The sequence below is a fragment of the Maniola jurtina genome, chromosome 10 (genome assembly GCF_905333055.1).
Source record: "Maniola jurtina chromosome 10, ilManJurt1.1, whole genome shotgun sequence".
NCBI lineage: Eukaryota > Metazoa > Arthropoda > Insecta > Lepidoptera > Nymphalidae > Maniola > Maniola jurtina.
This window is the reverse complement of record NC_060038.1, coordinates 4,646,480-4,671,142: the sequence shown is the minus strand read 5'-3', so window position 1 is coordinate 4,671,142 and position 24,663 is coordinate 4,646,480. Positions and strand designations below refer to the sequence as shown.

The 24,663-nt window shown below is 36.3% G+C and overlaps 2 protein-coding genes and 1 long non-coding RNA gene across 3 annotated transcripts; 2 read left to right on the top strand and 1 right to left on the bottom strand.

Annotated features, from left to right (window-relative positions):
* Positions 1–780: 780 nt before the first annotated feature.
* LOC123868881 lies at positions 781–19,068 on the top strand. Its single transcript, XR_006796751.1, has 3 exons — positions 781–883; positions 18,554–18,560; positions 19,059–19,068. It is a non-coding gene; the product is annotated as an uncharacterized LOC123868881 (long non-coding RNA).
* On the top strand, positions 5,688–7,650 carry LOC123868879 (chymotrypsin/elastase isoinhibitor 1-like). The gene is made up of 3 exons (XM_045911540.1): positions 5,688–5,808; positions 6,593–6,775; positions 7,536–7,650. Exons 1-3 carry the CDS (start codon positions 5,697–5,699, stop codon positions 7,544–7,546), a joined length of 306 nt encoding a protein of 101 aa, XP_045767496.1. The 5' UTR covers positions 5,688–5,696; the 3' UTR covers positions 7,547–7,650.
* A 3,032-nt stretch (positions 19,069–22,100) lies between the features above and the next one.
* LOC123868880 (venom serine protease inhibitor-like) lies at positions 22,101–23,919 on the bottom strand. Its single transcript, XM_045911541.1, has 3 exons — positions 23,793–23,919; positions 23,070–23,252; positions 22,101–22,232 (listed from the first exon to the last, which is right to left on the bottom strand). The coding sequence occupies exons 1-3, from the start codon at positions 23,878–23,880 to the stop codon at positions 22,222–22,224; spliced, it is 282 nt and encodes a 93-aa protein (XP_045767497.1). The 5' UTR covers positions 23,881–23,919; the 3' UTR covers positions 22,101–22,221.
* Between the last annotated feature and the right edge of the window lie 744 nt (positions 23,920–24,663).

The window sequence follows — 24,663 nt, the reverse complement described above, 5'->3', positions numbered from 1 at the left end:
CACGCCTGCCCAGCGCGGTTACTATGGAGAAACGGAATCAAAAGCTTAATTTGCTATAATACGCTGAAACAGACAAATCTGTATCGTGTAAAATGCATTTGCAATCGTGCATTGTAAGGCCTACATCTCCTGAGGATGCTCCGGTGTCGGGGCGAAACGTGTGTCGAGTCTTTCTTGGAATTTGTGTAGTGCTGCGTGGTGGTGGTACGTATAGCTTGCTTGGCGGCTAGCTTTTCCTGCATGTTTAGCAGTGAGAGTTATAGCAAATTAAGCTTTTGATTCCTTTCCTTGTAAATCATGGATTTCCGCAAAGTAACGACTGCTTCTATACAACTATAGAGAAAACCTTGACCTTGCCATAGTCGTACTTTGTAGACCGTGATAGTTATACACCGTCAAATTTACTGGACCCCAGTTCAAGCCCGCTGTAATCTTGATAAACTTCATCGTGTATGGCTCGCGTTACTGGTAATAGGAATTATTGAACACAAGTTTCCCGCTCAATCTGCTCATCAATCAATTAACTCTCAATGGATTGGATTCTCTGTTATCTCAACTAGTTGGAAAGCAAACACTTCTGAGGGAGGGAACTTTGTTATTATTGTGACCTTTTAGCTACTTCATTATAGCCTTTATAAGTTTGGTTGTATTAGGCCCGATTTGCTGTTTCGCATTAGGCCAGTATTTCTTTTATTTATAGACTAGTTTATACTCGCGGCTTCATTCACGTAGACTACACTTTCAAATCCCTATTTTACCCCCTAGAGGTTGGATTTTCAAAAATTCATTCTTAGTGAATGTCGACGCCATAATAACTTCCGGCGTGCCAATTTTCAGCCCGATTGGTCCATTAATTTGAGCTGTGCGTTGATAGATCAGTCAGGTACCTTTTTAGGGTTCCGTACCTCAAAAAGAAAAACGGAACCCTTATAGGATCACTTCGTTGTCTGTTTGTCTATCTGTCTGCCTGAAAAATGAGTCTGAATATGTTGTTCACTTTGCGTAATTCCTACAACTACCTAGATTAAATGGTCGCTGAGAAAAGCGATAGGCCTTCAAGTTTTCTCGTAAGTTCAGTTAAACATTGCTTATGCTGGGTATCGGCTGAGTTATCGATCAATAAAAATGAGCCAGTAGTTAAAAGCAGCAATACGTTTGGCTTATCTTGCATTAACGCGAACCACACGTCCTCAGTTTGTTTAGGTTCAGCTCTTAATCAAAACAAAAGGCGACTGCCCTAGTTCCGAGTTTCGAGAGACGAGAGAAATAGATAGGAATCTCAATGTGGGAGCATAGACAAGTGCCTTTTGTTTTACTTCCTCGTACTTACTTCCTCGTACTTACTTAGATGTATTAAAATCAACAAAGTAATAATATAATAACTCGATACAGAAAATGTATTTAATTTGACGAAAGTTGCGCTATAGTATAGAATATTTTTATTAGTTGAGTGAAAAATGTATTGGAGATAAGTAGACAGTTCTCGATAGTATAAGAGCAGCTGCTATGTAGCCACACGCATTTCTCACGGCCCGGCTAAATTGACGGGAAACGCCGTTAAAAACGCGTTAATAGACGTTAACCCTGTGTTTTTATTCTAAGCGTTAACCCTAGATGTAGCCACTTCGTAACGCGTTAATTTTACAACAGTATTCACATCGCTGTTTGGCGTTAGACGATTTTAACCCCATTTGAATGGCATTAAACGTTAACCATTCATGGTATTTGATGTTAACAGTTCAAGTTCAATAATAATAACACCTGTTATGACTCACACTGTTTATTAAAAAACTAACGAGCATGATACAAATTATACTTAGGTACATGAGTAAAATGAAAGAAGTAATTATACTTATCTATTGTAGATTTATTGAAGAAAATATAAGATAGTATCTATAATTTATTGTAACAAACATTTCGAGTGATCCTATGACATTGTTAATACGTATTCAAATACCTAACACCTCAACGTAATTGAAATTTGGTTTAGTGCTAAAGGGTCCTGTGTAAATTGAACTTGTATTTCCCTCATCCTCAGTTCCACAAATCACAATAGAATCTATTCTGGAATGATGTTTGTACACATTACAATTCAACATCTGATTTCACTTACACAAACGGCTTAAAATGAAAGTGAAACAGTTTAAGCCAACCGTACACGACATCTATGATACTAATCACACTAATATGATAAAGGCGAAAGTTTGTGTGTCTGTGTGTTGTGTGTGTATGTTTGTTACTCCTTCACGCAAAAACTACTAGACGGATTTGGCTGAAAGGAATGGAGATAGATAATATCCTGGATTAGCATAAAGGCTACTTCTAAATCTCGGATAATCAAAGAGTTCCCACGGAATTTCGAAATACCTAAATCCACGCGGACGAAGTCGCGAGCATTGGCTAGTATCATAATATTTGCGTTAGCACAGCGAAAAATGTTTGGCGTTATCAAAAAACTTCACCAGACAAATAGCGGTCGTCTGCGTTGGCTCAAAACTGAAACTAAGTAATTTGTATTGCGTCGACGTAGCTTTTGTCTGAGGTTCTCTAATGTTTATTTAATTAATAATGCCTATACATCGTTAGCGTGAAACGATGTCGGAATTCGATTCTCCACTATAATTAGAAGTCCTAAATAACGGAGCATTGGAGGCTTCCTGTCATACCAACGGATCGCGCAGTGATCAATTTATTATCATTCAGTGACATACGTAGCCCTACATGAAATAAATACCTATTTCATTTTTAACCCCCGACCCAAAAAGAGGGGTGTTATAAGTTTGAAGTGTGTATCTGTGTATCTGTCTGTCTCATCGTAGCTCCTAAACTAATGTATCGATTTTAATTTAGTTTTTTTTTGTTTGAAAGGTGGCTTGATCGAGACTGTTCTTAGCTACAATCCAAGAAAATCGGTTCAGCCGTTTGAAAGTTTTCAGCTCTTTTCTAGTTACTGTAACCTTCAGTTGTCGGGGGTGTTATTTAATTTACACTTGTATAGAAAAGCTTGTAAGAGAAAGTCAACAATGCTCACAAATTAATATACTTACTAGCAAAGTTGAACAATTTTGCGAAAGGTTTTATAACAGCATATTGCAAGAGTTAACAATTACAAAGAACTCACGTACAGTAGGTAATAATCGTAAAATTTTGTAAACGCTCTAACTTTATTCTGAAATTGGATAATTAAATTTAATGGTTTAAGTCTTTGTAGCAGTATACCATAATATTTTAACCACCACACAACATAACAATTGTTATGGAGCTTTAGGAGGTATTTTGTGTTCGACCTATACACTAAAGTTATCACTTTCTATCTACAAATCTATTTACCTAAGTAACTTATCCAAGCGTATTGTTTTGTTTTGATTAAAAACAAGTGGAGAGGTCGATGCGGTTTGGCGTTGATGCAAGATAATCCAAATCTATTGCTGTCGGGATTCTGCGAATGGGTAGCGAGCGCTTATCCTAAGTTGCTAACTTGACTTACGATCGAATAATCAAACTAAGATGAACCCACTATCGAGTGAAAATCAGCTTTGTTCACTTAAATTAAAGTCTCATTTCTATTGAAAATGATACAGTCTACTTCTGTTGTAAATAGTGTAGGGGAGGATTTTGGAATTTAGATGTTTCAGCGAAAAAGGTTTAAAACGTACCCGTTTAACTTTTGAGTACAAAGGTTGACTACGGATTTTATTGTTTTAAAGAGTTTAAATGATTTGTGACACAATTTTATTCTCAAACTTTACCTTTTATTTTCAGGTACTTTCAAATAAAACGCGTACCTAATAGTGTTATAGTAATACCGTCTTATAGTACATTCCTCCATAATTTTATAAGTTTACAGGTAATTTCTATTGTTTTAAGAAAATTCTTACTAGGCATGGAAAGCCTATGGACAACTTAATTTGAATCTTACTACGTATTAAGACATGTCTTAGTAAAAGTTTCTACAATTATGTAACAAAATAATTTTTCCCCATAAATTATTTCAACTATAATAATATACCTAATTAAAGATAAATTCCAGTCAATTTACCTTAAGAAACCTTTACTTAAAACAAACATTTTATATACCTAGTACCTAAGGTATTCGAAGTCAGAACTTTATTCTTGGACTTTTCTAATTAATCTTACCAGAAGATTTTATTCTAAACCTACACAAAAATGATCTTTATCCACATTAGCATAAAGTGCTAAAATGGTTTGAAAAATTCTACGCAGAAATTATAGTAGGTAGTATTAAAACGGTTCTTTCGATAGAGTTCGCCCCGCATAAAATTTTATGCAAATACTTCTTGGCATCGATTTCATTTAACTAAGGTGTGATATGAATAATTAATGTAGCAATTTTAAGGCATTGGCTGGCACATGGTTACTTCTAGAATGTGTACATTTCATCTATACCGTGTTGGCAATGCTTTAAAATATTTTAATAAATACAGAATAGGTTAGTTTTTTCGCAGGAATAGGAATATTATCTATCTGTTTACATTATTCTGCTGTTCACTTATTTTGCCTCCTTAGAGGATGAATTTCCAAAAATTTTATAATTACTGACTTTTATTTTTAATAACTCAAAATTTAAAAAACCCACGACACAAAAACCTCTATAAGAAAACTAGAAAAGAGCTGATCACTTTCAAAAAGCTGAACCGATTTTTTTCGATTATAGCTAAGAACACTCTCGTTCAAGCCACTTTTCAAACAAAAAAAACTAAATTAAAATCGGTTCATTCGTTTAGGAGCTACGATGCCACAGACAGATACACAGACTCACACGTCAAACTTATAACACCCCTCTTTTTGGGTCGGGGGTTAAAAACAGAACTTATTGCATCAAATAAGTACCCACCTACAGGCTATATTTTGACATAAAATATCAGTTATAATTTTCAGTACCTACCCTCGGTTGGGCGTTTTGAGTCGGCACAATAAAGAACTGTCATTTTATATGGAACACCATGTCTAGCGTTCTGCCATTTATATTCTTCTCTTTCAGAGAAAGAGATCGAGGTTGCAATTTTCGTACATGACCCAGTATTTAGTAATTCTACGTAATCCGCTATTTTATACGAATTCTTATCTTATTTGTTCCGCCATACTCCGTATTTATAGATATTTGATGACCTCTTGTGATTAGTTGTTAGAATTTTTTTGATAGTGGTCTAATTAGCGGATATTATATTATTTATGTATACTTATATTAAAACTATAGCTGGATGATTTCTGTACGTTAAATATATTTTGAAAATGGAAAGAAAGAAAATATATTTATTCGTTGTGGGTGTCACAGACAAAACATACACACACACAGACACACATGTCACATTAACTGACAACACCCCAAATGGGTGAATAACTCACCATAATAATTGCCATTGGAGTAATCATTATGTGTTATCAATACAGAGTTTAAAAAAAAAATGTCTGTCTATCTGTCTGCACTTTTTGTGTACGCATTAAGCTCCAACTTCTAAACAGATGGACCGATGACCTGAAGAAGGTGGCGGGGAGCGGGTGGATGAGGAAGGCGGAGGACCGTGTTTGGTGGCGCGCTCTTGGATAGGTCTTTGTCCAGCTGTGGACGCATACAAACTGATGGAATGGAATGGAACGCAGATGAAATCGCGGGAATTAGCTAGTATAAATATAATTGCTTATAAATAAACTCTGAGAAAAATTGATGCCATTAGATGAACATCCGTAGAGTCATCAATATGGTGACTAAAATTGTTGTAGTTCTTGCATTTGCTTTTTTAGTATCTTCCGTGTATATGTCACCGGTGGATGATAAAAAACCTTTTGGTAAGAGTTTGTTAATTTTTTATTGATCTTACCTGCAGCTGATACATAATGAGTGCGACAACGTTTTATCGATCGATAACAAAACTTGCACAAAGCGCTATCGCGCTGATTCTTCTTGGGCTGCAATACATATCAATTATCATAATATTATTAAGTTTTTAAGAGCTTTTAATCTGTGCCACTAAGGCTGAGATCTATTAAGCGTATTTAAACTTTGCTCACACTTAAGTTCTAGTTAAAAGGAGATAACTATGTAACGCTGTCTTATTTCAAGCGTGCCTAAAGTCTGACCAAAGTCACAGTATGCTGTATAGATTTCATCTTCAGTACTACACTCACTACAGTCACTAAGATGCTTCCTGTAAAATACCTCACTAAAAGATGGCAGTCCTATCTAATATATATTATAACAACGTTCACGTTTTCCATCTGTGTTATGAGTTACTCCTTAGTCGTGTCTAAAGAAATTTTAATTCACAAGTGTAAATTTAAAGTGTAAAATAATAATTTATAACACCCCCGACAAGTGAAGGTTACAGTAACTAGAAAAGAGCTGATAACTTTCAAACGGCTGAAACTGATTTTCTTGGCTTATAGCTAAGAACACTCTCGATCAAGCCACCTTTCAAACAAAAAAAAAAACTAAATTTAAATCGGTTCATTAGTTTAGGAGCTACGGTGCCACAGACAGATACACAGATATACACGTCAAACTTATAACACCCCTCTTTTTGGGTCGGGAGTTAAAAAATAACTTATTCTGACGCTGTACATTTATTTCCAGACTGTCCTCCGAACGAAATATATTACAAATGCGACCTGTTAGTCTGCTTCAAGAAATGTGACCACCTTGTAAATATGCCTCCGTGCCCATCCATCGCTCCAGGATGCTATAGGCCAGCTTGTGAGTGTATTGACGGTTATCTTCGGAATGAGGATGGTACTTGCATACCTACTGATGAGTGCCGTAAGTATTTACTAACACATTATCACATTTTTTCAAATTAGTCTTGATTGTAAAAGAATTTAGTATTTTGTTAAAAAAAACAAAAATATTCATAACTTTTAGGGCAACTTAAATATGGCCATGATGCAGAAAAATTTTTCTTTGGAAATGACCTATCTCCCTATCGCGTTTGATCCACGACTTATTGACCACCCTGTATAGGGGAGTCAGCTATTTAGCTCGCGACAGGTCGAGATGGCAATCAAACTGGGGACGCCCCGCACACCCGCGCAGCTCCGCGCTTACCCGGTGACGACCGGGCGAGCGCGGATGACGTGCGTGTGTGCGGGGAGTCCCTCCGCCTCATACCCCGATTGCCAACTCGACCTGTCGTGAGCTAAATAGCTGACTCGCCTCTGTTTTGTTCGAGTAGAATTTCTAGAAATCCATACTCAATGATTGTCTTCGTTATATTCCCTGCAGAATCTGCAGTTTCTAGACCCAGCTATTTGACTTGTAGTTACGTTGATGTTGCAATGCGATAGTTTCTCTTTTATAAACCTACCTGTAGCATTGCAGGTAAAATAGGAAATCAGAGATTTGGCCAATATCTTAGGACTATCAAGAAATATGATCATAACGAAAGAAGCCGAATACCCCAATTGCCTCATTTAGTTAACAAATCTAGTGAAATGGCAAACCACATAGATGTAATTAGGTATAGTAAAATGTAAAGGAAGTCGTCAAAACATATTACTAACATGTGTTTTTTTCTTTTCAGCTAAAGCTTAAAATGAAAAAACTTAATAAGGATCTAAATGCAAGTGTGGCTATAGTTTAAGTGCGGTATTTCTGTTAATTAAAATTAAACCATTGTTTCTTTCTCATCTTTCTCACTTCAATGTTTTATTTCAGTCCTTATCCAACTAGAACTGATTGTTATAAGTACTTAGGACCTAAAATGCGCAGCAAACGCATAGTACACTCGTATTTGCGATGGATAGCCAATGTTGGTCGGCTTTTTTTAATAACTGTACAGTGTGTTTTCAAGCGTAAGCTTATTTCACAATAAAAAACTTTGCTATTATTAACCCCCGACCAAAAAAGAGGGGTGTTATAAGTTTGACGTGTGTATGTGTGTATCTGTGTATCTGTCTGTGGCATCGTAGCTCCTAAACTAATGAACCGATTTTAATTTAGTTTTTTTTTTGTTTGAAAGGTGGCTTGATCGGGAGTGTTCTTAGCCATAATTCAAGAAAATCGGTTCAGCCGTTTGAAAGTTATCAGCTCTTTTCTAGTTATTACTGTAACCTTCATTTGTCGGGGGTGTTATAAATTTTTAATTTACACTTGTTGTAGTAATGTGATATAATAAATAATCACCCTGCTAAGGGGGCAGTTCAAGGAGTGCTGACTCTTGTTTAACGTCTCTTTTCAACGCCAAATAAATCAATCTCACAAACTCGGAGTACAAATTCAACGTTTCAAAAGCACCATTATGAAAATTATACCTACTGTTTCATCTTTATCATTTATTTTGTTGAATCTCGCCCTTTATTAGAGTGAATGTTTTGTGATCTTGAATAATGTATTTGTCTGTTTGCCTTAAAATTTATTTATGTCCTTTATTACAATGGAGTAGAGTTTCAAACATCCTCTTTCACATCAGTCGCCATCGTGGTTTTTGAATTATTAGGATATTTATCATGGTTTCCACAGTTTGGAAGTAATATTTTAGTAACGGTTCAAAACGCGTCTTGACTGAGACATATTCAATTGGATTTGTAAATTACGCAAAACAGAAAATATTAAAGAATAGAAAGATTTTTTATTCAAATGAATTTTCACGAGTGCTTTTGTATCGTCCAAAGGACCCTCAGTACCCGACAGGAAATATTGTACTTCGACATTTAGAAAGAAATGGCGATTTCGTAGAGCGTTGTCTCTATCGTTGAGGCCGACAAAACGTCACATAGGTATGAGTGACAGAGACAACGCTATACGAAGCCGAAATCTCTTTCTAAAGGTCCATGTACAATATTTCCTGCTGGGAACTGTAACTACTACAGGTTCGGAATGCCTCTTCTACAGAGAAGAACCAGCAATAAACTTGGCGGTTGCTCTTTTCAAATATTCAATTTAAAAATAACAGTAAATTTTTTAAACGTGTGTAAAGAGGAAAACATTTTGTTCAGCCAACACTTCTATGTTCCCTTGTCACTCTTGGCTCTTATATTAGGATGCTTCTAAAAGCGTGCCGGAGTAACGTAAAAATATGAGAATCGTACGGAGATACTCGTCAACTGTGTGGGCCACAGCACCAGCCAAGAAATTACCTCCTAAAGTTTCACTTTCTATTCCCTTCCCCAAAAATATAACCTAGACCGCACAACATAAAACCACCATCATATTATGACGATAAAACTTTGCAATAAAAAATATTAAAGTAGTTTCATTTGATCTCAAACAGCAGGTAGGCAAGCCGTAAAAGAACCATTTGACGTTTAATATCATGAATTCAGTCTTCGAATATTGTATAAGAGATTAGGACAGCAAGATGTTCTGGTTTTATCTCCTTCACTTTATGTGGCAATAATAAAATAACAGTAATAAAGCTGCAGACTTTGGGATAATGGCACAATAATGTCCGAATCTTAGGTATTACTTGGCAATTCTTGCTACAAATCCATTACTGTTATGACGAGTCATGTGATACAGTATGGATGGAAGAGACTAGATACAGTAGCCGGCAGGAAATATTGTGCATCGACCTTTAGAAAGAGATTTTGGCTTTGTAGAGCATTGTTTCTGTCACTCATGACGTTTAGTCGGTCTCAACGAGAGAGACAACGCTCTACGAAACCGCTATCTCTTTCTAAAGGTCGATGTACAATACTTCCTGCCCACTACTGTAGGTACATTTTTATGTCACTACGCAATTATCAACATCTCAATCCATCACTGGCCCATTGTTGAGCACAGGTCTCCTCAAAATACTTCTCATTTTGGACAAAGTCCACCACACTGGTCAAGACAGGTGTGAATTGTCAGACTTCACAGTCATACTTTTTTAGAATATTAGAACTTACAAGTCTCAGGCATACAGATTTTCTCACGATGTTTTGCTCGCCGATAAAGCAAGTGATATTTTTTTAAGAAAATCAAAAGCTATTTGGACGACAAAGGCTTAGAATTGAATAACTAATAGATTATAGCAAGTTTTCACAAATAGAATTTTTAATTTGCTTAAAACGCACATAGCTCCGAAAAGGTTGTGGTGCGTCCCGGGATAGACTCCCGGACCCTCCAAACGAGATGTCTTAAGCACTAGGCTGTTAAATATTACCCAACACTTCTGAAACAAAGCCTTTAGACAAAATGACGTGGGCAGGAGTTATAGGGGTCTTGGGATATGGGTCCTATATGTTGGCTTTGTAAGAGAATTATCTAGATTGTGAGGTGGACATAACAAGCGGACCTCTTTTGACGGAAGCTTAAATTACTCGAATCATACCCTAATCTCGAAAATAAGGGGTCTCTTCTTAGCATGAAAAGTTTTTGGCCATACTCTACCGCGCTGGCCAAGTACGGATTGGCAGACTTCACACACCTTTGAGAACATTATGGAGAAATGTCAGGCATGCAGGTTTCCTCGTGACAAGAAAACCTTCAATGTTAGATATTTTCAACTTGATACCTTAACGCGTTCTTGGAAAAAAGGACAGTCCTTTTTCTTTTGAGAAGCGAAACCCTATGCCTGTGGAATATTCGATGGAAGAAAGCAGTAAGCAACCTAGGAAAGCTAAGGACATTAACGAAATTATGAAGAGACGTACGAAAAAGTGAACAAATGCGAGATGACTATTCCAGTATTTTCGACACGCGTATGGTGGTCACATTAAAAGGAATATCATTTTACTAATGGACCATTTATATGTGTGACTGTACCTACTGCCCGCAAAAAGCGAAAAAACCTCCTCTATGCTCCAGGGCGGCCCTTTGTCGTCGCCCAGAGGTGGTGACGGCGATAAATGGACGCATAAATATTACTCGCGACGGAAAAATTGCGCGGTTTAAATGAGATGCGGACTAGTTTCAACTGATATATTATACTAGCGAATGCGCCTGGACATTGGGTAAAACGAAGAGTGAAAAAAATTATGACCTTTTGACGTTGGTACAATGGTGAGCACTGTACTCTTATAAATTGGCGGTACCATGTGCTATTTTCGGATGGGTTCATTTTGGAATTTATAATTTCTTATTTGGCTTAGGTGATCTAGTCATGATAAGTTAGTAGCTACTACCCTACCAGTTAGGGTATACCAGGCGATATAGCGTTTTGGTACGATGCGACGAAATACTTTGCTTTATTATGCATTGTGGAGTCTACATCTCCAGAGTTGAGTGTTTAAAAAAAATGTGTGGTATTGTGTGTTGGTGGTGTATTGCTTGCTTTGTCTATGAATCATAGCTTATTGTTCCTTGTTAATAAAAACTGCCATACTTGAAACTTAGAGTCCACTTCAATCCAGCCAAACTTTCGGTAGGCAGCGGCGGGCACAGAGTACATGTGGCTGGAATGGAATGAAAACGCAGCGGCCACTTACTACCAAGTGAAATAGCAATCAAAGACTAACTTGCTAACTAACATGGAATAACAAGAGTAATAAAAACAATGATGTATAAGTATTGTAGCGTTTTTTAACAAAAAAAATTATATACTTGAATGTGATATTCAAACCATTAGAAATCACAATTATTTTCATTGTCAGGGATAGATCACCTACGACCTTTTCATTTGCGAACCATCCATCATGGCTCGACCATTTGAATTATTGTTAAAAGAAAAATAAGTGTCTCAACATTGTATAGCCCATTGTTTTATAAAACGTAATAAATTAATACTCTTTTGTTTTGAAAACTGTTCATCCGCTTAAAGCATTCATCATTGTAGGCCATAATTTATCGCGCAAAGCCAAACTGCGTGAAAAATATACTGGAATTTAATAATGTAAAAACTTATAAAGCACTAACGCTAAAACTGACTTTTAATTTTTGACTTCACAAGAGTGTTTTAAGGTAAATCGTTTCAAAATGAGATAACATAACTACAGAAAAAGATAAATAGTTCAAAGATGTTGATTTTAATGTCTATGAGATGAAACAAAACTCATCAAGTATAGCGAGGCTATATTTTTAACCGACTTCCAAAAAAGGAGGAGGTTCTCAATTCGTCGGAATCTTTTTTTTTTGAGCGAATACAGACAGACTGGGTTTGTAGCTTTGTACAGAGATAGAGAAAAGAAGCATATTATTTATTAAATAATGATAATAATCCACAAACTTTGGTGTTCAATCAGGAAATTACTTGAAGACGTAATTTTAAAAGGCCATATTTTGTACTTTCACCCTGTTTTTAACCCCCGACCCAAAAAGAGGGGTGTTATAAGTTTAACGTGTGTATCTGTGTATATGTCTGTAGCATCGTAGCTCCTAAACTAATAAACCGATTTTAATTTAGTTTTTTTTGTTTGAAAGATGGCTTGATCGAGAGTGTTCTTAGCTATAATCCAAGAAAATCGGCTCAGCCGTTTGTAAGTTATCAGCTCTTTTCTAGTTACTGTAACCTTGTCGGGGGTGTTATAAATTTTTAATTTACACTTGTGCAGTATTTAGTTGTTTATTCATGGTAGGAAGGCGATGTTTTATTAATATTGTGTGCAATAGCGTACCAACGATGTTTGCTAGTGAAATATTAAGTCGGTAATTGTCTCGCTCATACTCTGTATGTAGGATAAGCATATATTATTTTGATGCTTGTAACTAGAGAACGAAATTTTCTTTTACTGTTACACCTGGAGGAGGTCCATTGAAGCAGACCTAAAAATGATGGAACTCTCGTGGAATCATGTCAAGGCAGTAGCCAAAGATAGGGAGACATGGAAAACAACAGCAGCCCTAACTTCCACGAATGAATAAAAAGACTCCATCATCATCACCATCATTACACATTGATTTTCTTAGATGCGCGTGTAAAATATTTACCATTGGATTATTTATCGTTACTTTTTAGGGTTCCGTACCTCAACAGAAAAAACGGAACCCTTATAGGATCACTTTGTTGTCTGTCTGTCTGTCAAGAAACATATAGGGTACTTCCCAGTGACCTAGAATCATGAAATTTGATAGGTAGGTAGGTCTTATAGCACACGTAAAGGAATAAATCTGAAAACCGCGAATTTGTGGTTACATCATTAAAAAAAAAGTGTTTCAATTTTCAAAATAAGAAAACTATACCAAGTGGGGTATCATATGAAACGGCTTTATCTGTACATTCTAAAACAGATTTATTTTTATTTTTGTGTATAATCGTTTTTGAGCTATCGTGCAAAATGTTGGGAAAAATAACCGAGTACGGAACCCTCAGCGCGCAAGTCTGACTCGCACTTGGCCAGTTTTTCCACGTAATATCTTGTTAACTCAAGCTATTTTAAAGTTAAAAACAATTGAATTAGTTAATGCTTACGTCTGAGCTGTCATTGGCCTTGTCCACATCAGACCTTTAGAGGGTAAGCCTGACATAAGCCAGTTAACGTATCAGCTAAAGGAGATTAAAGTATATCTACCGTTCATATAATCCATAATTGTATTACAATAGTTTAAGTATGTACTTAAATATAACATATTGATTAATGAGATAATCTTATTTCATAAATGGATTATATAATGATAGACGCTACTTAATTATTATAATTTTTTTGGTGATGAGTCCTTGGAATACGAATATTAGGGATTAGGCTTATACTTAATATTATTTTCTTATTAGATATTATTGGCGACTTCTTTCGGGTGGATTTAGGTTTGTTGGTTTATAAGTTTGTCCTTCAATCATTTTGCAACGGCGCTATGGATTGACGTGATTTTTGCATGGGTATAGTTATAAGAGACCTGACGAGCGACATAGGCTACTTTTCATACCGAAAAATTAAAAAGTTCTCGTGGGATTTTTAAAAACCTAAGTCTACGCGGATGAAGACACAGCCACGAGCTAGCTAGTATCTAATAAAGGAGATTGTACACAGTTATAGAAAGACGAGGTTTTTTTTTTAATTTTTCGGGCGACCGCGTCGGCTTCTACTGTAAATTTGACTGTAAATTCGTAGTCTCGTCGTAGTGCGTGAGCCGTTTCAGCCTCGCTCGTAATCATTGCGTGGTTACGGGCCAGCTATTTAAATTGCTTCATGAATAGAGAAGGCTGGTTTGCAGTGCCCGCTCGCCTTTATTTCGTATGCATATTTCGTCGCGTGAAATGTTAAACGAAGTCTTCCAAAATCTAATTTAGTGAAAATACTGTTGCGCAAACATAAAAAAGTCGGTCAGGTGCGAGTCTGGCTCGCACAGGAAGGGTTCCGTACCACCGTACAAGAAGTAATACTTTTTTTTAAATTTTAATGGTGGCCATTTTGATGGAATTTCAACTCTCTACCTATTATGGTTCACGAGATACAGCCCGCTGACTGACAGATGGATGGACGGATGAGTGGAGCCTTAGTAATAGGGTTGGCACCCCTCAGGTACGGAGATCTAAAAAGCTGAGAAGTGTTGTTGGATATCTACAAAAGCGAAGTTTCTATTTCACTCACTTTTATGGGCAACATAACGTGTTCCTAGTCGAGAACCGATGTTCATTAGGTAAGCATGAAACAAACTATAGGATATATCCGTAAGTCGCGATAAACAGATGTGCACAGTCGTTTGGGACGCAGCATGTGTGCAGTTTCTATCCAGATACCTATAAGTTGCAGCGGTCAACCTCGTCCTTTACCGCATCCGATGATTTAACATATTTCCGCCTTCATTCTTGAAAAATATGTATGTAATTGGTTACAATAATTAAAATCTCATAAGCCCTCATGCGGCATGCCAAGCGTCCGCTAAATACCTAGGTAAGTACTATAAGGCAAGACAAAAATCCCAAGCGCAATGTAAATTTTAAGTTCCCACCATATCTAAATCTTTAAACAATAGGCAACTAGACTAGGTTCCATTCGTTTACACCTTTGCCATGCAAATTGGGTCGAACCGCACGTACAACAAAAGGCCTACCACGTTCCGTCCATTCTGCTATTTGATCGTATTTGTCTGCAACACGGCCTTTTGTTCTACTGGATAGCAATATATGAAATAGCGCGTTGCGTTTAGTTACGTATAGCTTCAGTAGTAAACTAGCACAGAATAATATATGATACATGATGACAGAATAATTATTATGACTACTTATGAGGCTGAGATCTAGGTAAATACTATAGAGCATTGACTTTGCCCAGACTTACTTATGTGTATCTATAATTAAAATGAGACAGATTCATTACATATTTTTTCTTTAAATTGGCTTATTTCTTTCATTTTCTTACGCCTTGTTTACTGTCTGTATTTTCTGTGTGAGAAGTAAATATCCAATCATAATTATTCGGAACATTGATGCCGAAACCACGTTTTTATAGCTGTGATTCGGTAGCATTAATGTTATAAGTAGGAGATAAGTAGGGAATTTCCGTGCGCCCACACGGAGTCAGGTGGCCAAAATATGGGCTAATTTTGGAAGGATCAGCGCGTAGGTTGTATGTAGACACTAGTAAGTCTTTTATTAAATAAGAAGTACTTACAAACCTTTCTTAAATTACAGATTGCTTGTTGAAATAAGACCTACCTACCTGCCAAATTTCATGATTCTAGGTCAACGGGAAGTACCTGCTCTGTAGGTTTTCTTGACAGACACGACGGACGGACGGACAGACAGATAGACAGACAGACATACAACAAAATGATCCTTTAAGGGTTCCATTTATCCTCTTAAAGTTATTAAACTAACAATTAATTATATAAAAAATAATTTCCGAAAAGTTATTGTATTTACTCGAAAGTAAAAGAAATTATACAATTTTTGCTTCTATGGAGTGCAAACACTGACTGACACAAGCATTGTTCAGATATAATAAAATTACATTCTACATAAAGTTCTCATTTGCAAACCTAATATGCTTATTACAGCGAACCAAGAAATAATATTATTACGCAAAGTGTGCAAAAAATATGTAAATTTTGTTGATGGCGCATGGTGGTCATAAACAAGAAGAATACGGGGTAATATGGTTTGATAAAAAAGCTCATTACACTGTAAAGAAAGTTATTTTCACAGTATATTTCAATAACTTTCAAGTAATATAATTAAATAACTAGCTGATGCTCGTGACTTCGTTCGCGTGGATGTAGATTGTAGGTTTTTTTTAAATCCCATAGGAAATCTTTAATTTTCCGGGATAAAAGTAGCCTTTGTGTTAGTCCGGGATATAACCTATCTCCAGCCAAATCCGTCTAGTAGTTTTTGGGAAGTAGGGAAGAGTTTAAGCATAGTCAAACAAGCTGACCAAGGACATATTGGCAGTTTTTATTATATTTGAGAATATTATACAACTTTCAGGTTATATAGGTTTCATCACGATGTTTTCCTTTACCATTATTGAAGCATGTGATACTTAATTGATAACAACGCACAAAGATCTGAAAAGTTAGACATGCTTGCCCGGAATTGAAACTCAAAGCACTCCAAATACTTAGATAGCTACTAAACTATAACCGCTTTTTCGGAAACGTCAATTCAAACTTTTCATCGATAAAGCAGTCGAATTTGGATTTAAAATTATACCTACCTATCGGTTAATTCTATCGGTTGGATTGTCACAAAAATCTGTGATTTTCGGAATAATCTTTTACATCCCAAAAAGGGTTCTTTACAATGTCCTTAACGGCGCACTTGACAAATTGCTTGTGTCTCCTTCTTCACATTCAGTACATAAATCTAAGTATGAGGTATGTATGTACCTGCCTGAATTTATGAGCTGGAAGGAAGGGTTAACAAAAGGGTTTTATTAAAAAACTTTTTCGCACCCTTCGCGTAGCTATATTATGGCAAATAGCTACGCTTTTTGTTACATACCTTCTTAATTTTGAACTGAGTTTTTTAATATCAGCCAATATTGAGTAAGCTTAAAGCATGTTCCTATTTTGAATTAATTAAGGTCCTTACGGACTTCGTGTGTGTTGGCGTTTGCTCGCGCGCGTGCTCTGGCTTTTTGGAGTGTTTTTTTTTGTTAGGGGTGGCCGGGTTTTGTGTTTTAATGGTATTTTTGGTGGTGGGACTGACTGGGAAGCGCTCTAAAGAGGTGCCGCGCGTGTGTCGGCGAGCGCCGGCACAGACGAAGTCCATACTTATAATATAGTTTCCCTAACTTGTAAATAACTACAAACTTGACATTGGCTAATCTTAAGCCAGACGAGAGAGAGAAAAAAAGGTCCTTGCAGATTATAGTACAGACTTGACACAGACTAATCCGACTCGACTCACAGTAAATGATGGGAATGTGAGCTATATCTACATCGAGTTTCTTACGGTGGTCCTTTTAACATTTATGTAATTAAAACGATAACATGGTTCACGTGTCATACACGTATAATATGGTCATACCCATAAAAAGTTGAATCGGAATGGATTCGGCGTCCAGTCTATACAATGTGCGAAGACCTTTGTGAATTTTTTTTTATGAAATCCTTGTTGAAATAAAAATAAAGTACGGTAAACTTGTCGGTATAGATTACCTTAGGTATTTAAAAATCCCTGTATCTCATTATTATTTTGAATCTGAATCTATCATCATCATCCTGGCTAGCTAGTTAACTGTAATTTAAATTAATTATCTATTATCCAAGATTAACTAGCTATTTTACATCAGGTTTATTGTAGAAGTCGTCATTACGTAGTAATATGAGACGATAAAAATAAAATTAAACCAGATCAAGAGCTATTTCTGTGAATTCATCTAAATTAGTTTCATAATTTTCATAGAGTACAAAAATTGATCGTTTTAGTTCAGAACTATAGACTTCAAAAGCACCGACTGTTTCCGAACGTATTGTTATGAAGTAGGTACGTCCATGCATTCAGAAACATTTGCAACTGGCAAGAAACGAAGCGAAGTTTGTTGTTTGATTCTACAGTTCTCGCCCGACGAAGATGTTCCAAGTAGATACCTAGATAATAGAGACGGACCATTTCACAGATAGCATGTGAAATAACACGTGAAAAGGCTTTTCATATTACGTATCACTTTCTTATTAAAGTAGCCTGTGAAAATTCATGAAGCAAATTCACGCAAAGTTTGAAAATTTATTACATTGATTGATGATTCCGTTTTTTGTTTCAATATCGTACGCGCACGGTCATCTCCCGAGCTAAAGAGCGTGCGAGTGAGAACACTCGATTCTCTGAGTGTTAGAAACTAGTCTAATTTAACTAACGTAGCAAGCAACGGGTTGCTACGTTTCATGAAAAGCAAATTATTCTCGCATTTAGAATCATAACTAATTGTAAAAATTCGCCTTCCATGAAAACCAACCTGTGATAATAAATCAATGCTATAATAAATGATCAGTTATCTTGAACATAATTCCTAGTTTTAACGTAGCAAACAATAAGTGCGAAAATCGGAAAATCACTCTCCGTGAAAAATCACCTGTGAATTCAATGTGAGGAAAAATAATTTTACCAAATTAAAATGATTTATAATAAAGCAATCATGGCCATCGCTACTAGATACAAATGTAGCTAGGTGTATTTTGATGCAAAACTTGTACCGCTGCATTAACAGGTTTAAGTGAGTTGTATGGAAGTGTCTTGAATAGTGTATTTTAATCCTCTGATGCTGTTCGAAAGTTATGACAAGATGCACATAATATTAGTCATTCAGTACACCATGGAGAGGGTCATACACAGAGCATTACTAGGTAATGAAATCTGAAATGACGAAATCCATAGAAAAATCAGAATTATCTACATCGAATCTCAAAGGTGAAGTGGCCAGAACGGAGAACATAGTTCGATCAATAGCCGTTGAGGTCCCAAGGGGTCGGTATAACAGGATGCTGGTATGAATTCTAGTATTAAAACACGTCCGCTACTGAATAGGATCCTGCGAAAAACCATTCTTGCAAAAATAGGATTGTGGTAATCGCGATAGCCACGAAGTGAACTGACTATAATGTATCCACGGAAAGAAGTTAATATAGCGTTACGTAATCCCATACAAATGATAGGGACAAAAATCTTAGTAGGCGCTAACCATTTTGTGTCACCACTCACCAACCACTGTCAAACAAAACTGTAGTTATTTATTTGAATTTCGAATGTTTTTTGAAAATATGTTTGTGATTGGTTGGTGACTCAAAATGGTTACCGTCCACTAAGACTTTTCCCTAACTTAACAGATTACTTTTTGGATTACTTAACAGAGGGAGCAAAGCCACGGTGGTTGCTAGTCGCATAATATAGAAACGTGTAGAGGCTTAATTCGTTGTAAGGACCCGCTAAGTAATGTTTACCTAATTTGCATTGCAAAACAGTAAGAGAGATTTCCTATTGTCTATTGTTCGAAGATTCCGCGAAGGAACATCGTGTAGTTTATAGTTGGATTAATGTTGTTAATACCAAGTTTTAATTAAGTTGTGATAGTCCCGAAATGTTTATGTAAGTTTTAAACTTTGGATAACAAGGTATAAGAAAGTGTACTTTACCACCGTACCCCATACCCTATGACTTTAGTTAAAATTGCACTCTGTTTAGGCTCTTAGGCAGGGGAATTTATCATTTCTAAAACATGCTTCTATCTTATACCGCAACATAGCTTATCACCAGATGATAATAAATTCCGCACTGTAGCACTAATCTAGACCTATCAATTTAGTTCAGTATACTGTATAAGTACAACATAATAAGATACAGATAACAGATTTATAGATCATACACTTATTATCTTATTAAAATCTAAATAACCTTTTAGGAAATAAAATCTTTTAGCTAAATGAAAGAACTTTAGGTAATTTTTTTACTTTTTATCAATGGATATGGTAAGTACAAAACTTATTATAAAAAATTCTTATAAGTATAGTAATGACTGCATATGCTAAATAATAGAGTTAAAAGTTTTAAACGAAGTTCTAAAAATAATAAAACTGCCTTAGCAGGAAGGCGATAAAAGTTTTTAAGCTTTCGCCTGGACCGGGCGAGGATTAAAATTTTTATGTAGATTCATTTTTTATACGAAAGCATAGATATATAAAATATTAAAATGTACAGAAGTTATTATATAAAAATGAACATCTAGTAAGGTTGAAATTGGAAATTTTGCATGTAGATTTTCATTATAACGTGGACCCATGTTAAGAAAGAAATTTAAAATTTTAGATCGGTAAAGTCGAGACGCACGGTAAAGTAAGCTAGTATCTAATAGCACCTCCGTACCTCCAACTTTATATTTAGGTTGTTACATGAGATTATGTGCGGTTTAACTAATTTTAAATTTTGATTGCTTAACCCGCACGTATAATCTTTATATATCGGGAAACACCGCGAGGAAACCTGTATGCTTGAGATCTCAAAGGTGTATCACTTGATCGGCGTGGTAAACTAGGACCAAATCTTTCTCATTCTGATAGGAGACCCATTCTCCGTAGTGAACCGGCAGCGGTGGGTCAATGATAAGTGCATGGGATTAGGGAGGACAGATTTTCAGATTTGGAGATCGTTTTCAAAATTTGGTCGCCTGCTTAGTTCGTGATCTTTTATAGTGTTTAGTTTAATGAATTAATAGATCATCAGATATGGTTTATTTCTGTACATTGAAGTTCAAAATCCAAACATTACGATCTGGAATAGAATAGAATAGAATAGATTTTTATTCAAATAAACTTTTACAAGTGCTTTTGAATCGTCAAATAATTTACCACTGGTTCGGAATGCCGTTCCTACCGAGAAGAACCAGCAAGAAACTCGGCGGTTGCTCTTTTCAATTGTTCAATTTACAATAATATTCTGGATCTGGATCACGGTGTCCGTACTTCTATACTAATATAAATGCGAATTTCTATCTGTCTATCTGATTGCTGGCTATTCACGGCTCATCCATTCACCGATTTTGACGAAATTTGGTACTAAGATAGCTTGTATCCTGGAGAAGGCCATGTGCTACTTTTGGTCTCGGAAAATCAAAGAGTTCCCACGGGAGTTTCAAAAACATAAATCCACATGAACCAAGTTGCAGGTATCATCTAGTAAGAAATAATGAGCTTTTATATGTCGCTGTAACAAAAGCTAAGAAGCTAAACAGAGAAAGACGTGGAGGACAGGTAGTAAACAATACAGACACAATAAGGAATATAATAATAACATCACAAAATTACGATATTAAAAATTCTATTACTTAGGAATGTTGTAAAATGTCATCCCGTAATCTCCAAGAGGCCGCCTTTGGATTTAGTAATTTATCGGACCCTTGGCGGCGGAAAAATGAAAGCCTTTATTTTTAAAGGTTTAAAGGTTTTCGTTAATTATATTTTGTGTTGCTTTTCATTTATATTATAATTTTTCCGGCTATAAAAATTCATGAACGGTTTTTAATAAAGGTTCGGCTTTCGGTAGCGAAAAAATGTTTTGATTTGTTGATTAAAAACAAAAACATGTTTTCCTGGTTGACTTCAACGGAGAGTAACCAGCACTGAAGCATCGATGTATATGGATGGACTCTTCGAAGATAAAAAACGCGCTCAAAAAGTCAAGAGAATTTGCAAAAGTCTCTTGACTTTGTCAATGACGATGACATAAGATTCAAGCGTATTTTTGCGGACGGAATTGTATGGGAAAGGCTAATCCATATACATCGATGCACTGAAGTTATCATAACTCACAAGTGTGTGTACCAATTCAGGTGCAACCTCTGATCCCTCACTCTCATGATCGATGAGATAATGTGTCTACATTGTCCACATTAAACATCGGACATCGATACATCGGAGTGTTAAAACGAAGTCAACAACATCTCGTATTTTATCAAAATCGAATGAGTAGTTTGGCAATTACAAGGAAATCGATTAACCGAACAACAAACAAATGCACACAACAACAAGTGTAAATTAAAAAAAATTAAAAACACCCCCGACAAGTGAAGGTTACAGTAACTAGAAAAGAGCTGATAACTTTCAAACGGCTGAACCGATTTTCTTGGACTATAGCTAAGAACTCTCTCAAACAAAAAAATTACTTAAATTAAAATCGGTTCATTAGTTTAGGAGCTACGATGCCACAGACAGATACACAGATACTCACGTCAAACTTATAATAACCGTCTTTTTGGGTCGGGAGTTAAAAAGATCAAACATACTATAGCAGATACCCTCTCGTAGTCAGGTAAAAATACCTATGCTACGTTCAGCACACAGTTGGATAAAAAAGGAATTATGAAATCAAACATTTATTTAGTAACAATGGTTTTATTCTAACTAACCAATATACCTACACCACCTACCTACCTTAAGTAATATAAAAATTACACCAAATTCTTCACCTGTTCTTTTCTTTAATGTTTAGCTGAAAAAAAAGACACAAGTTAATAAAAATAATCGGCTGTGACAAACAGACAGATGGACAGATGGAGAAAGTCGCACCATAAAGGTTCAAACTCACTTACGCTGCGCTGGACGACGCGACGCAGCACGTCATATTATATAATATTATTATAGGTTTGTATGAGTTTTTATGGAGCAAAGTAAGCAAAGCAAATACAAAAAATAACACATCATTTTTTACTACAGTCCAAGACCCTATTACCAAATACCGATTCGGACATTACTGTACCATTGCCACTTAGTGTGGAAACCAATGATCAGAAGTCAGCCGGCGATGTGCTGATGATTGATGATGATAAGACTTTAAGGGGTCTGTCTCACTAGGACAGTGGTGGCGCAACCAGGTCGCGCTACCAATAAAACTTATACAGCTCTATGGAGGATGTCTTATCTGGTGTCCGCTGGGTTGCGCAACCAAGGGGACACTCGGTGAGTTACCCTCAGTATATTTTCTTTATGGCGCGACCTGGTTGCGCCACCACTGGTGTCCCAAGGGGATACGGAGTAGGGACTTACAGTAACCGGCAGGAGATAATCTACATCTAGAAACAGATAGCGCTTTCGTAGAGGGTGGCCTGTCGTTGAGACCGTTAAAACGTCACATAGGTATGAGTGACAGAGACAACGCGATACGAAGCCGAAACATAGAAATTCCAAAATCGATATACCATATTTCCTGCCGGCTACAGTACGAATGATTTTGCATGAATGATTTTGTTTTTGTGCTTTGTATGTGTTTTTTCTGTACTAATTTTGTGGTGTACAATAAAAGTATTTATTCGTTTTGTTTAAAACTTACGGCACTCATCAACAGGTACGCAAGTACCATCCTGGTTCCTTAGATAATCTTCAATACATTCGCAAGCTGGTTGATAGCAACCGGCAGCGATGGATGCGCACGGAGGCCTATTGACGAGGTGGTCACACGTCTTGTAACAGACTTCCAGCGCGCATTTGTAGTATCTTTCATTCGGGGGACAATCTAAAATAAAAGCTCATCTTTAGAATAAAGGATTACAATTTTTTCAAAAAAATTCTGAAATGTCGGCAACGCTTCAGCGATTCCTCTGGTATTGCAAAATATGTTCATGGGCGGCGGTAATCACTTAACATCAGGTGACCTACCTGCTCGTTTGCTCACTATTTTTGTTTAAAAAAAACCCGAGAAATCTTTCACTTTATTCCACGCCGCCAGAGCTCTCACGAAACGCAGTCGAATGAGCTAGCCACATTACCTACATCAACAAGTGTAAATTGAAAATTTATAACACCTCCGACAGGTGAAGGTCACAGTAACTAGAAAAGAGCTGATAATTTTCAAATGGCTGAACTGATTTTCTTGGATTATAGCTAAGAACACTCTCGATCAAGCCACCTTTCAAACAAAAAAAAAACTAAATTAAAATCGGCTCATTAGTTTAGGAGCTACGATGCCACAGATAGATACACAGATACACAGACAAACTTCAAACTTATAACACCCCTCTTTTTGGGTGGGGGTTAAAAACAAATGAACACTTACCAAAAGGTTTTTGCTCATCAACCGGCGTCATAGAGACAGCAGATGCTAAAAAAGCAAATGCAATAACAACCAAGACCTTGGCAACCATATTGATGAGTGATGACGGTTATCTAATGACATCAACTCTGCTCACAGTTCATTTATAGTATATTTCTATCCATACAGATAAACAAATGTGTCTGTCTGTCATTTCGAAATAATTAGTTTATATAGTAGATGATGCTCGCGACTTCGTCTGCGTGGATTTAGGTTTTTAAAGATCTCGTGGGAACTGCTTGATTTTCCGGGATAAAAAGTAGCCTATGTCCGTCCCCGGGATATAAGCTAACCCTATACCAAATTTCGCCAGAACCCAATTTCATATTAATCGGTTAATTCAATTCAATTCAATTCAATCATCTTTATTGCGGATTCGGGTTAGTTTACAGATCTTAAAACTATTATTGTTAGGTTCTGCCAAATTCTACCTTAAACGGACGGACCTTTAAGAACACAGTGAGAACTCTTTTATTTTCCGGGATAGAAAGTAACCTATGTCCGGGATGTAAACTAACCTTGGTAAATTATTCTTATAAATGAAAACTAACATTTATGTTGGTGGTCAAAATCCAAAGAAATTGTCTCTGTTCTCAGTAGTGGGCTGGCGATGCGATGATGATAATTGTCTATCTAGACGGGTACAGATCTTTGTAAGGACTCATGTATGACTAATAGGTATATTTTATTTCGGAATCAGAGTGTCACGGAAAAACCATTTTTCGCGGACGAGGTCGCGGGAAACTACTACGATTGATGTTATTATCAAGTTCCAGCTGAGTTACCGAGAAAATGGTTCTGTAGTATTTTATAATTTTATATTTGTTAATTACGT

What these genes read in the sequence shown, in the direction of transcription:
- LOC123868879 (XM_045911540.1), top strand. Translation starts at nt 5,697, where the DNA reads ATGAACATCCGTAGAGTCATCAATATGGTGACTAAAATTGTTGTAGTT. An exon ending in GGATGATAAAAAACCTTTTG is followed by an intron (nt 5,809 to 6,592) that starts GTAAGAGTTTGT and finishes ATTTATTTCCAG; the next exon opens with ACTGTCCTCCGAACGAAATA.
- LOC123868880 (XM_045911541.1), bottom strand. Translation starts at nt 23,880, where the DNA reads ATGGTTGCCAAGGTCTTGGTTGTTATTGCATTTGCTTTTTTAGCATCT. An exon ending in TGATGAGCAAAAACCTTTTG is followed by an intron (nt 23,253 to 23,792) that starts GTAAGTGTTCAT and finishes CTTTTATTTTAG; the next exon opens with ATTGTCCCCCGAATGAAAGA.